This window comes from Talpa europaea (assembly GCF_964194135.1).
Source record: "Talpa europaea genome assembly, chromosome: 4".
NCBI lineage: Eukaryota > Metazoa > Chordata > Mammalia > Eulipotyphla > Talpidae > Talpa > Talpa europaea.
The window spans coordinates 53,118,424-53,133,065 of NC_140070.1; the positions used below are offsets into that span (position 1 = coordinate 53,118,424).

The 14,642-nt window shown below is 35.7% G+C and overlaps 1 protein-coding gene across 3 annotated transcripts in view; it reads right to left on the bottom strand.

Annotated features, from left to right (window-relative positions):
* XRN1 (5'-3' exoribonuclease 1) overlaps nucleotides 1-14,642 on the bottom strand; it is a gene marked incomplete at both ends in the record, with an annotated part of 137,329 nt that overhangs the window by 51,634 nt on the left and 71,053 nt on the right. For all 3 annotated transcript variants that reach the window (XM_084232406.1, XM_084232407.1, XM_084232405.1), the window contains 5 exons: nucleotides 3,351-3,497; nucleotides 3,987-4,102; nucleotides 6,192-6,290; nucleotides 8,247-8,360; nucleotides 9,517-9,679. In XM_084232406.1, coding sequence (XP_084088532.1) covers nucleotides 3,351-3,497; nucleotides 3,987-4,102; nucleotides 6,192-6,290; nucleotides 8,247-8,360; nucleotides 9,517-9,679 — 639 coding nt within the window. The remainder of the gene's footprint in view (nucleotides 1-3,350; nucleotides 3,498-3,986; nucleotides 4,103-6,191; nucleotides 6,291-8,246; nucleotides 8,361-9,516; nucleotides 9,680-14,642) is intronic.

Here is a 14,642-nt window from a genome sequence, read left to right on the forward strand (position 1 = left end):
TCCACAAAAATGGAAATCAGTTTTGTCCTCCACACCACTCCTCCAGTGAAAACCCTGGAAGATACCTCTCTGGGAAAAATAGCCAGTCACAGAGAAAAGATATACACATACAGTCAATGGTATTTGGGGGAATTCTGCAGAAACAGTCAAGTCCCACATAATAAGCTCCATGAACGCATACCAAATTTCCAACTAACTTTTTAGTGTCTCACTTTTAAGCATAACTGGACACCAAAGAACCAAGAAGTTAAAAAAGCCTTTAACATGAGAGAACATATCAAAGAAACAGAAAAGCAATTTGGAGGAAACAAATATAGAGAACAACAACAAAAGATAGTTCATTCATTATAACAACAGAATGCTATAAAAAAGGACTAAAAAAATCTAAGAGGGGCCTCCCCTGGTGGCGCAGGTGGTTGAGCGCCGTACAGTGAAGCTCTCTGCAGCCTCTGCAGCGCCAGTTCAATCCCAGCCCGCCGGTGAGGGTCCCACATGGCGTGGCAGACCTCTCCTGTCTCACCTGCTGCTCCCCTCAGCAGTGTATTTCGTCATTCTGCCTGTTCTCTTCCCTGTTCTGTCTCTGGTGAATCCTCTCAACCTCCCGTGCATCTGGCCTGTACCGGTTCTTGTGTAAAATAAATAAATCTTTAAAAAAAAAAAATCTAAGAGGAGTTGCTAAAAAAAAAAAAATAAATAAATAAAAAAAACTAAGAGAAACTGCAGAAAGAGCAGGAAAAAATGATGAAGAGGAAACATCAAAGAAACAATACAAGACAGTTTCTCAGAATGGAAGGGCAGCAGTTTCAAGTCTGAGAAGGCTAAATGGTAAAAGGTAAGAAAAAAGATCCATACCAAGATATACACCATCAATTATCAAACAACACTGGTGAACAGAAGATTCTAAAAAGGTTTCAGAAAATCAAGACAGATCACACATTAATATTCAGAATTAGAATGGTACAGAACTTCTCTCAACAGCAATGGAAGCAAGAAGAGAATGCAGCAGTTCTTTTCAAATTGTGGGTGAAAAGAATCTAATCTAGAATTCCACATCCAGGCAAGCTATCAGTCAAGTATCAAGGAAGCATAAAGGTGTTTCCAGAGATGTCAACTTTCTCAGGAAACTACTGAATAAGTGCTCCATCAAAATGTAGACATAAAACAGAAAGAGTAAGGTCAGGAAATCAAATAATCCTACATAGAATAATGGTGAAGGTAATTCCTAGGATGATAGTAAAGGGAAACTCTAGAAAGGGAGCTGTAAAAGCTGTGCAGAGTGATTAGTTCACATTGAAGAAGGAAGGAAGATTGGTTTTAGGAGGAAGCATGTGGGTAAAAAAATGAAACCGAGAGATTACCCAATCTATCTGACCGTATTGAGTTTTCTAGTTGTGACACAGTTTAGGGCTGAATGATTATGTGAACCTAGATGATAAACAAATGAAAAAATAGGCAAGGAAAAGAAAAATGTATATAATAAGAAATGCAATCCTAATTCTCTGCAAGGTCTGTGACCATTGTAATGATCACCAACTGTGGCCATTAACATTATTACCTTAATCAAGTAAACCTTAAATTCAGATTTAATAAAAAGTGTGAGAAAACTCCTGTGAGGAGCAGATGAGGGAATGGGGATAGGGACAGTAGAAAAGGGCTAAAGTTATATTTTTCATGGTAGGAAATCAATATACAGGTCACACTGAAAATCAAGAAAAAGTAGTCTAAATATGACCCTTTAAAGAAATATGGAAGTGAATAAAGAAATAATATAAACTTTCTTTTTTTTTTCTTCTTTAAGATTTATTTACTTATTTATACAAGCACTGGGTACAGTCAGAAGCGTGGGAGGGGGAGAGAATTCACCAGAGCCAGAGTGGGGAACAGAACAGGCAGAATGACGAAATACTAAGGGGAGCAGTGGGCTAGGCAGGAGAGGGCTGCACACCATGTGGGACCCTCGCTGGTGGCTGGGGAATGAACTGAGCTGCAGAGGCTGCAGGCAGCTTCGCAGCTGAGCACTCAACTGCTGCGCCACCAGGGGAGGCCCAGAAATAATATAAACTTTCAAATGGAAATGCAGGGTTGAATTGTACCCTCCACCTTCCCCATGAAGATATACTGAAGTCCTAATTCTTAGTACCTAAGAATGTAACTTTTATTTGCAAAAGTGGGCTTTTATAGAAGTCATTAGGGTGAATTCTAATTATATGAGCAGTGCCCTTATTAAAATGAAGAAATTTGGACGCAGAGATAGACATACACAGAGGAAAGATGATGTGAAGAACAGGGAGAGCACCAAGTGAAAAAGGAAGATTGAATAATCAAAGATGTTTCAAAAAGAAAAAAAAATGGAAAAAGAAGACTGGAGTGATAGATCTATACAAGGCAAGGAAAGAATGCATGAAGCTCTAGAAAACTAAGAGAGAATTTAGGGAACAGTTTGTTCTCTCGCTCTTTCAGAGGAAACCCTGTTGGGTGAATAACTTGATTTTGGGCTTCTGGTCTTCAGAACTGTGAGATAATAAATTTCTATTGTTTTAAATCACCTAGTTTGTAACCTTGCTATGTCAGTCCTAGAAAACTAATACAGTGATCCTCAAATATGAGGTTAGAAATTAGAGAAACAATGGAAAGAATATTCAATTTAATTGTGAATGAAAAGTAAAGAAACCTCCTGTAAATCTTTCTTACTGAGAAATTTTGGTTAATTTTGGTACCCAGTTTTCTTTCTTTTTTTAAATTAATATTTTATATTATATAATTCTTACATCATTTTTCATTTTTGCACAATGTATGCATTTTCATTTGGTTATATTCCCCGAACAATTGCACCCCCCCCCTTATTTTGACCCTGGTCCTTCCTCTCCCCCAGTTGTCTTTTTTATAATGAGAGGTGAAGGCATGTTGATTACTTAGACCATCATAGCAATAAAGTTCAATAATTCTAGAATAGTTAATCTACTTTCCAGTTGGAGTTTTAAAACTCAGGAAAAAGTATTATGTCAAGAGCTGTTTTGCTTATCCATACCAACACTTTTTTTATTACATATATAAACATGCCCAAATAACTATTTTAATAATTTATGATAGCAAGATAAGGAAAATTTTAATTAAAAGAACACTGTCTCATCATATCTTTGCATTTTAAATAATGTAAGTGAAGCATTTTTCTACTCTATTTTAGCTAATGGCTGTAATATTTTATGACACACAATTAAGTTTTTATGTATAACACAGGTCACACATGACTAAAGGAAACACTTCTTTCTCAAAAACTGATATAAGGCACAATAAATAGTTACTGCCTTCAAAAGTTTTGAATTCCTACTAATATTTCCTTTGGCACTTACCTCTCTAAGTACTCTGCAAGAAGCTGTTCTGCAGCAGATGAATACATCCATTCACTTCCAACTTTTTTAGTGTATCCAGGTACCTCCTCATTTTTTTTGTTGAATTTGAGATTCAAACCCACATTTGATTTATGGTCTCCATGAGGGCTGAATTTAAACCACACATACACAAGTTTTAAAATTTTGCTCAAAGAACAAAAAGTTTTGCTTTCAATTCTTAGAAGTTTTTTTTGTTTGTTCCTCTATATTTTAGTTATCATGATTAATTTCCAAAGTAGCTGTAATTGAAAAACTAGAGGAAAGGCTTCAAAACCCAAGTTAAAGCATATGAATAGATTATATGGAGAGGAGAATGAAATAAGAAAACACAGGGAAATATTACTGAGATTCACACACACCTTCTGATACCTTTTTTCAAGGTTCAATTTATTAGCCATTAAAATGAGAACTTTCTTTCCAACCACCTAAAACAAGTTCCATTTAGATGAAAGATCACCATCAGAGAATTTATGCATAATTTTAAAGGAAAATTCAGAACAATTAATAAGAGAATAAATACTGAAATATTAACCATTTTTATCTTTATCATTTAATTTTTTCTGCCACTTTAAGTAAAGTTCTCTAACATAAACTTACTTTCTCCTAGATCCTCTTCCAATAAAAATACTTCCTGTAAACCTTGAAACAAGGTATCCACTCACTCCAAGGCGACTGGCCAACACATATCCTGGGTTGTACTTTATAGAATATTTCTTTAAATATAAAAACAAAACAGTCAATTATGGAAACACAAAGCAGTAAATGTTATTTCTTTACCTTTACAAACAAGATAAGACATCAATAACTACTGGATTGTTGCAATGCATGGATTCGCAAAAGCAAGTGATCCATTTTCTCTCCACCCCCACCACTTTTATAAAAGGATCTGTAGGCAGAATTTTTCTGCTCTTCTCTCTCCTTAAAGGACAGAATTCTCAAGGATGGATGAAAGGGGGAGGAAATGTAGTTTGTGGAACTGCTTCAAGAAATAAACTCTACTGTACATATTAAGTGGCAAATTCTGCAAGCAAGAATTACTATGATTTTTACTAATTATATTCCAAGTAGGTCTAACACATGCCCAGGATAACATGAGGCTTTAAAAATTATGATATTAAATTAAAACTTTAATACGTCATTGAAATAGTTTCTGCTAAGCAAAATGAAGTGCCCTTCATGTATGGATGTTAAGTAGTATTCATTTCCCCTAATATTTACTATTATGTGAAAATAACAAGTGTGGCTTGTAATTAATACAATCAATAAAATGCAGCCTTAAGTTGTGTACTTAAGGGAAGAAACTATGAAGACTCTATTAAAAACAATATATGATCACATGACTTTTAACTAGGAAGCGAATTACAAGTCTAGTATTAATTAGGGCAAACTACTATATACTTCTAATGTTATGTACATAATAATAATACATATTTATTTATATGGATTTTATATGCATATGTATATTCATATTTGTGATGAATGTATTTTCTCACTAATAATAAAATTTCCATAGACTGGTAAAGAATTAATTCATCTATTATTTTTTAAAGATGATCACATCTATAATGACCCCGAAATGGATAAACATTTTTGATGGCCTGGAACATAAAGTTACTACATGCTAGCTAGTAAAGAATGTAACACAGTTTTTCCATCAATAGTATCAGACTTAGAAATAATATAGATGAATTAAGTATGTTTTCCAGATTTGATAGAATTAAGGTAGTAGTTTTCTATCACAAGTAGCACTACTTTTCTAATAAACCTTTGAAAATGTGTAGGGGCACATTAAATTAACAATAACTGGCGTGGGCTACTAGTACTTATTGTCCAGGGCCCAAGGATGCCAACTGTTCTGTTAAATAAGACAGTCCCATTTAATATATACTTGTTCTATCCAAAATGCCAGTAGTTCTCCTTTTGAGAAGTATCACATTATGGTATAATTGAAAATGAATTAAAATCATCACAAATATCCTAGAAAATATAAACTAAAAAGCTCAGATTTCAAGTAATGAAAGAAGTCTTGCGCAAAAGTTAAAGAAGGAGTGTAAAGAGAAAGAAAATATACTGGAGAAGGCATACCTGTCTATCAATACTGTATAGTAGAAGTAGGCAGACTCTTTCAGATCTAGAAAAAGCTAGGATGAAGGAACACAAGCTCTTCCACGTCCATTGACTCCCTGAATATAGCTCCAGCTTCTTTAACTAATGGGTCACCCTTCTGGTATCTTGACTACACTTTCTGAATTCTTTCTCCAAAAGAGACTTGATCGTAAGAATTCTCTGCCTTCCATAAAATTCCTCACGTGTATTCTGAAGCCTACTGTCTTAAATTTATTTCACAGAAAGTAAACATTTAGGTTTTCTTAGAGAAAACAAAAGCATAAGTAGCAACAGCTGGTTGATTGTGAATTACTTTTAGTCAAGTATCAGTCAGGACCATCTCCTTAATACAACATGGAAAGATAAAAGGAGGTCAATGAACATCTTTGGAGAAAAAGGTCCATTTTCAGTATCCTTTTCTACAAAGATGTTTACTAACCTCCTTTTATTTTCATTATAACCCATAATAACTATTATAGATTGATAAAGGGATTTCAGTCATTCTTCTATCTGAATATCAGCATGAAGTTTTAAGCAGATTCTACCTATTTCTAAATAATAATAGATGCAACTGTGGGAGAATTTAATCAGTATTAATTGAAATAGCCATAATAAATTCAAAGGAAGTAGCAAAAATAGCCTAATGTTTTTGAAGTTCATCAATTCTGAATTAAATCATATGGATGTAGTACTCACATGCTGGTTCTGTATTAAAGCATCAAGAGTGGGTTCACATGGAATGCTGAAAACCACACGAATCCTACCTTCTGTAATCACATCCCCTGAATCCTGAACCTTGGAAGGAAAAAAAAAATCAAAGAGAGCTTCAATCTAATTCACTACATTTCGTATTTTTCCAATTACCTTAGTGTCTATATTTCTGAAATACAGTAAGACAATAAATTCCCTTTTAATTTGTAAGGAAGGGTGATAATATCCTGTCCTTGAAAATCTGAGTCACTGTATCCTTCCTTTAGTAGCTGTTAGCCAGTCTTTTTTAAAAATTAATTTTTTATTTGCAAGAAAATTCAAACTACTAATAAGTTTCAAAACTGAAAAAAGGTCAAAGAATACTTAAACATTTACCCAGATTTACCTATTGTAAACATTTTACTCCATTTGCTGTAACATTGAGTTCTGTGCATGTATTTACATATACATAATTAATTTTCTGAAAGTTCGGAGGACATATTACATACATTTTGTTCCTTAGTCCTAACAATTTTCTAAGAAGGATATCTTACTATGTAATTACAGTACAGTTAATAAGCACATAAATTTATACAGATACAACACTTTAGTCTTCTGTCCACATTCTAATTTGTTAGTCTTCATAGAACTCTTTTCTCCCTCTACTACAGGATCTATGCTAGGACCAGAAATTGTATTGAGTTGTCACACCTTTTTAACCTCCTTTAACTCAGAATATATACACAGTCTTTCTTTTGTCTTTGATAAAACTGAAAGTTTGAAGAATTCAGTTTATTCCTTCTTTCCAACCAGTCTTTAAAAGGAAAAAACAGGGCCTCCCCTGGTGGCGCTGCGGTTGAGTGCTGGGTTGCGAGGCTGCCCACAGCCTCTGCAGTGCCAGTTCGATCCCCGGCCACCGGCGAGGGTCCCACCAAAAAAAGAGTTCCTCATTTCATAGTTCTCTGATACTTCCTTGTGATTAGGTTAAAGTTACATATTCTCAGTCACATTAGTGCAGAAGTGAGATGTGCCCTTATACCCAGATTTAGCTTTCAAAGAGTATTCTTACCCGATTCAATCTTTATTATAAATATGGCTTAAAAATGATGGTTTTCTGATTCAAGCACTTTCTCCACATTTACTGTTGACAAGATAAGCAAGTGCTTTCCTATTTATTTGTCTATATATTATCACTATGGAACTTGAATCCTTATTTTGTCCCCAGTAGTTTATATATTCACTACTCTATTTAATTATTTGGGTATTCAAACTGTCCCAGGTAAGGCCAAGAGGAGCCTTATCAACCTGGTTCCGTGTGTTTATGAGGTATGCTCCCATCATTCTTATGAGCACTTCCTTACTTTTTGGCTCATCTTTTAGCTTCCTATCCCAAGTCTGTAATCAGTCATTTCTCTGAGAAGCCCTGATACTTTAGTGGGGTATGGCATTAGAAAATTCTGTTCCTTTATATTTAAGATCACAAACACAAAAGCAGGTGACTTCTGTAATACACAGGTCAAGATCTGTGTATTACACATGTTCATTGTTATCAGGGTAGCTTTCTTCCCTATCCTTTTGAACAAACAGAACTAGAAAATATATGTATATATGGTTATATGTGCATTATGTATACACGCACACACACACACATTTTAGAAATTTTGAGTTCACACTAATAGCTCCAATTCTAGTATGCACAACAGGTTCTTTCTTGCTTTCCCAGTCCATATCTGCATGCACTTACAAATTCAATCAAACCTATACGACATCTAAAATAATTTCAGAATTGTGTTATCCATACCATCACCACAATAAATACATCAACTAAAAAAGAATAAGCGTTTGAGTTCTTTTCCCCCGCCTGCTCAAGACTATCTATAGTCAAAGATTATGTTCATAAGTTAGATGAATAAGTTAGATAAATAAGTTAGATAAATAAATTCACCCTTATTTTTCCCCCTTTCGTTAGAAACTATAACTTACATCTAGACGAGAAGTTAACTAATTGTATTAATTTGAAATCATAAAGAAATTTAATTAGGAACAATAACTGGAACTAACTTCTCCAGTGCAGCCATAATAGGGGGTTCCAAGCATAAAGACCATACTTCTAGGAGGAAACAAGTCTTCCAATGTTTTGATACTGGAGAAACGGGAGTCGAAAGCATGGATATCCTATGTAGAATGAAATAAAAAGGCAAATCAACCACAGTTAAAATGTCTATAGGCTGCAAATGCCCAAAAATAGATGACTGGATCAAGAAGATGTGGTACATATATACCATGGAATATTACTCAGCATTCAAAAAAGATAAACACATGCAATTTGCAGCAACATGGATGGCACTGGAAGGGATCATGCTCACTGAAATAAGCCAAAAAGAAAAAGAAAAATACCGGATGGTCTCACTCATAGCAGGAATCTAGAAAACTTAAATAAGGGACCAGGAAAATGAATAACTATAAGAAAGTGAAAATCAAAATCAACAAAAAACTATGAACCAGAGACACTTTTGGGGGGGTGGGAGGGGAGGGATTGGGGTCAGAATGGGGGGGTTGCAATTGTATGGGGAATATAAAAATAAAATTTATTATAAAAAAAAAAAGAAAATGTCTATAGGCTGGACATCAAGTCCTTTTTCCCTATGGGATTATTGTTATGCTGTCCGCAAATGTCAAATGTGAGGACTTTCCACATAAAAATACTAGTAGCTATAATTGATTAACTGCTTATATACCAGGCATTTTAGGTACTTCTCACATGTTCATTAGCTCGCTTAATCCTCAAGACAATCCTCTGTGGCACAGACCATTATTAACCCTATTTTACAAATGAAGAAACTAAGGCACAGAAAGGCGGTGAATTATGCCCATTGTAATACAGCTAAGAAATCAATTTAGGTACCATGTGTCCTTAATTGTTACACTATACTGCTTCTCCAAAATTACAGAATCACTATCTATGTTAATCTCAGATAGTGATTAACATAATCTATGTTAATTTCAGATTATAAACACAAAAGCATATGCCTTTAGTAATTACTAATTTATTTCAGGCAAACATTTTTGGAGACCAAAAATGGAAATAAGCAAGAATGGGTATTAATGTTGGGATTTTCTTTTGGAAATTAAGTTAAAAAATATATATATGTTTCCTAACTATACATAGAGTGTATATGTAAACTAAACATATAGTGTATAGACTGAATAATAATCTCCATTATCTACTGCTGAATTAATCTTTTTATTATAAATATTACCGATAGCCTTTTATTTATATAATATGCAATAATATGCATCAAGATACAAGTGAGACCTGATGGAGACTTACCTTGACAATAGTTTGATAAACAAATGGAAGTACTTGTTTTGACCACTGTTTCTCTAGATGAACTTCACCATTTTGACTAATTTGATATTTACGACCTGTGAGTAACTGAGCATATACAACAGCAGATGTTTCATTAATTATTATTCCTTTTCTTCTCATGTAGCTAAAGGAAAGAATAAAAAGAAAATATAGATATGTAGGAGTGATTCTAGGATGAGCATCATCATCCAAAATACCAGTTATTAGTCAAATGCTTGGATAAATTTTAATAAAAAGCTAGCAATCCTGGGTACTTAATTTAAGACTTCTTGCTTTAGTTATTTCACTCTGTGGATTCCTCTCTCCATGGCTATGAGATTAAAAATAACAATTCCTAGACCTATAATAAACTCCTGTGTTTCTTAACCAACAGGATAGCTGTAACAAAAAAAAAAAAAAAAACCCCAAAAAACGAGAACAACAAATATTGGAATGGATGTAGAGAAATTGGAACACTTACACATTGCTGGTGAAAATGTAAAATGTGCAAAACAATTTTGTAGTTGCTCAAAAGTTAAACAGACTTGCCATGTAACACAGCAATTCCACTTCCAGGTAAAAAATCCAAAGAACTGGTACAGACACTTAAACAAATATTAAAGACAAATGTTTTCAGTAGCACTGCTTGCAACAATCAAAAGGTTGGGGCTAGCCAAAATAATCATCAGCAGATGAATGGATAAATGAAAGTTTGGTATATCCATAAAATGAAATATCTGGTTATTAAAAAGGAGTAAGTACAGATACATGTTGCAATTTATATGAAGTTCAAAAGCATGCTAAGTGGAGATGCGCCATATTTAAGACAAGGAACTCTGCCTCTGGACCTCACCAAAGCTGTGTGGAACTGAGAAAGGGCCTACCCCCCAGTCAGTGGTGAGATGAAATCCCGCACAAACCAGGCACAAACCAGGACCCCACCACTGGCTGCTCAGAGGGGGATCCAGCGATTGGGAACCCAGTGGGGTGATCCAGCTACCACGTGGCAGACCAGGGGCACTGGGAAGTGCCTCCCAGTAGTACTATATCTAAGACATGGAGCTTTGCATCCGGACCTCACTAAAACTGTGTAGAACTGCGAAAGGGCTGTCCCATAGACAGAGGTGAGCTGAAAGCCCACACAAGCCAGGCCCCGAGACTGGCTATTGGTTGAATCCCTGCGGGGGATCCAGCTACCACCTGCGCAGTCTGAAGAAGCAGGGAAGTGCCTCCCAGATGAGCCATCCTTAAGATTAGGAACTTTGAGTCCTGACCTCACCAAAACTGTGTGGAACTAAGAAAGGGCTATCCCCACAGTTAGAGGTGAGCCAAAAAAACATGCACAAGCCAGATGCCACATCTGGCCTTGACCTGGAACCCAGAAGGGGATCCAGCGATTAGGTGCCCACGGGTGATCCAGTCACCTCGAGGGCAGTCTGAGAGACCTCAAGACTCACCTCTGGTATTAAATAAATATAGAGGGAGTGGATTTCCAGGGACAGCGCCCGTCAACATATCCTTAGGACCATGCCTTAATGGAATTCTGGCATAACAGTATTGGACTTGATTGGGCCACCAGTTTCTGACATCCCAGAAAGAGCACACCAAAGAGATACCAGCCAGTACCAATGACACAGTGTCCCAACGAATAGGACAGATTAGAAAACAAGCAGCAGAGAGAAGAAAAACTACAAGCAACCAAGCAAGTCCTCATGGAAAAGACACACCACAAAAAGAAAATCACCCACCAGATTGCAAAACAGTGACTTGAAGGAACTTCTGAGCCTTCCAGATAGAGAATTTAAAATTGCCATGATTGAAAAAATGAAAGAAGTCATAAAAGAAAATAATGATAAGGGAAAAATAATCAACAATCAGAAGAATGAAATTGAGTCCCTAAAGAGGGAAGTGAAAGAAATGCAGGAGATCAAAGGATTAATGGAGGAGCTAAAGAACTCTGGGAAAGGCAGTGAATAGATGAAATGGAAGAATGAATAAGCACTCTCGAAGACACAGAAATAAAAGAACCAAAACAGAAAAGGAAAGAGAAATATGAAGGAAAAAGAATGAAGAAAGACTTCGGGAACTATTGGACTCCATGAGGAAAGGAAATAGAAGAGTTACATGAATCCCAGAAGGAGAGGAGAGAGACATAGGAACAGAGAAAATATTCAAGGAGATAATCGAAGAGAACTTCCCAAGCATGAAGAAGGAGCTGAAAACAGACATACAAGAAGCAAGAAGAACACCAAACCATAAAACCATAAAAAGAAGGCAAGGAACCCTCCTACCTCATGGAGATTGAAACCCACACTACTGGAAGACTACTGGACTAATGAGGAGATCAAAAAAGAAATTAAAAAATACTTTGAGTTGAATGACAAGGAGGATACCAATTTCCAAAATGTATGGGATGCAGCAAAAGCAATAATGAGAGGAAAATATATAGCAATACAGGCTCATATCAAGAAACAAGAAAGAGCTCAAAGAAACAACCTAATCTCACATCTCAAAGAACTAGAAAAAGAACAAAAAACCCCCTAAAACCAGTAGAAGAAATAATAAAAATCAAAGCAGAAATAAATGAAATTGAAACTAAAAAAACAATCCAAAAGATCAATGAAACCAAAAGTCGGTTCTTCAAAAAAATAAATAAAATAGACAAACCCCTAGCCAGGTTCACAAAGGAAAAATGGGAGAAAGCGGGCCTCCCAGGTGGCGCAGCGGTTGAGCGCTGGATTGCGAAGCTGCCCGCGGCCTCTGCGGCGCCGGTTCGATCCCCGGCTGCTCCCCGGCCACCGGAGGAGGGTCCCACATGGCGCGCAGACCTCTCCTGCCGCCCGCTGCTCCCCTCAGCAGTGTACTTCGGTCCTTCTGCCTATTCTGCTCCCTGCTCTGGCTTTGGTGAATTCTCTCACCCTCCCGGCTTCTGACTGTACCCAGTGCATGTATAAACCAACCAAACAAACAAACAAATAGATAAATAAATAAGACATGCCTCTAGAAAATTAAAAAAAAAAAAATGGGAGAAAGCACAAATAAATAAGGTCACAAATGAAAGAGGGGAAATCACAACAGACACAGCAGAAATCAAAAGAATAATCAGAAACTACTATGAACAGTTATATGGAAACAAGTTCAACAATCTTGAAGAGATGGGCAAATTAGATAAAGAAGAAATAGAACACCTAAACAGACCAATTATAAGCAGTGAATTTGAAATGGTAATCAAAACCCTCCCCCAAAATGAAAGCCCCGGAGCAGATGGATTTACAAATGAATTCTACTGAACATTTAGAAATGAACTAGTCCCTATTCTTCACAAACTCAAAAAATTGAGAAGGAAGGGATAATGCCAAACACATTCTATGAAGCCAACATCATACTAATACCAACACTGAAAAAGGAAAACACAAAAAAAGAAAACTATAGGCCAATCTCCCTAATGAACACGGATGCAAAAATCCTCAATAAAATTTTAGCTATCAGAATCCAACAATGTATCCATAAGATAATTCACCACGACCAAGTAGGATTTATTCCAGGGACAAAAGGATGGTTTAACATCTGAAAATCAATCAATGTAATCCAACACATCAACAAAAAGAAATATAAAAAACAGGTGATAATATCAACAGATGCTGAGAAAGCTTTTGACAAAGTACAACACCCATTTATGATAAAGGCCCTTGAAATTCTCAGGATACAAGGAACATACTTCAACATTATAAAGGCCATATATGACAAGCTCATAGCCAATATCATACTCAATGATGAAAAGCTGAAAGCATTTCCATTAAGATGTGGAAATAGACAAGGATGTCCACTCTCACCACTGCTTTTCAATATAATACTGGAAGTCCTAGCCAGAGCAATAAGACAAGAGAAAGACATACAAGGAATCCAAATAGGGAAGGAAGAAGACAACTTATCACTATTTGCAGATGATATAATATACAGAGAGAACCCCAAAAACTCCACAGAAAAACTAATTAAACTAATCAATCAGTTTAGTAAAGCAGCAGGACACAAAATCAACACACAAAAATCAGTAGCCTTCCTATACACTAACAATAAATCTGAAGAAGAAGAAATCAAGAAAACCATCCCTTTTATGATTGAAACAAAAAAAATCAAATACTTGGGAATAAACCAAGCAAAAGAGGTAAAGGACCTATACAAAGAAAACTATAAAACACTGTTAAAAGAAACAGAAGAAGACACAAAGAAATGCAAAGACATCCCCTGATCATGGATTGGAAGAATTAACTTTATCAAAATGGCCATTCTACCAAAAGCAATTTACAGATTCAATACTATTCCATTAAAAATTTCAATGGCATTCTTCAAAGAAATAGAACAAATATTATGAATTTCATATGGAGGCACCAAAAACCCCGAATAGCCAAAGCTCTCCTGAAAAAAAAAAAAAGAAGGGAATGGAGGCATCATACTCCCAGATTTCAAACTATATGACAAAGCCATAATAATCAAAAATGCATGGTATTGAAACAAGCAGAGACACACAGACCAATTGAACCAAATAGAAAATCCAGAAATAAACCCACAGATTTACAGTCAACTAACCTTTGACAAAGGAGCAAAGAATATGCAATGAAGCAAAGAAAGTTTGTTTAATAAATGGTGCTGGGAAAACTGGGTCAATAGATTCAAAAGAATGAAGCTGGACTCTACCTCACCCCATGCAAAAAACCAACTCAAAATGGATTAAAGAACTAGACATAAGACCTGAAACCATAAAATATATAGAAGGAAATATAGGCCAAACACTACATGACATACACCTCAGCAACATCTTTAAAAACTCATCATCCAAAGCAGTGATAGCAAAAGCAAAGATAAACAGCTGAGACTATATCAAATTAAAAAGCTTCTGTACAACTTAAGAGACAGTAACCAAAACAAAGAGAAACCCCACTGACTGGGAGAAAATTTTTGCACACAACACTAATGATAAAGGACTGATCACCAAAATCTACAAAGAGATGATGAGGCTCAACAAAAACAAAGTAAATAATCCAGTCAAAAAATGGGCAGAAGAGCTAAAAAGAAACTTCTCCAAAGACGAAATGCAAATGGCCAACAGG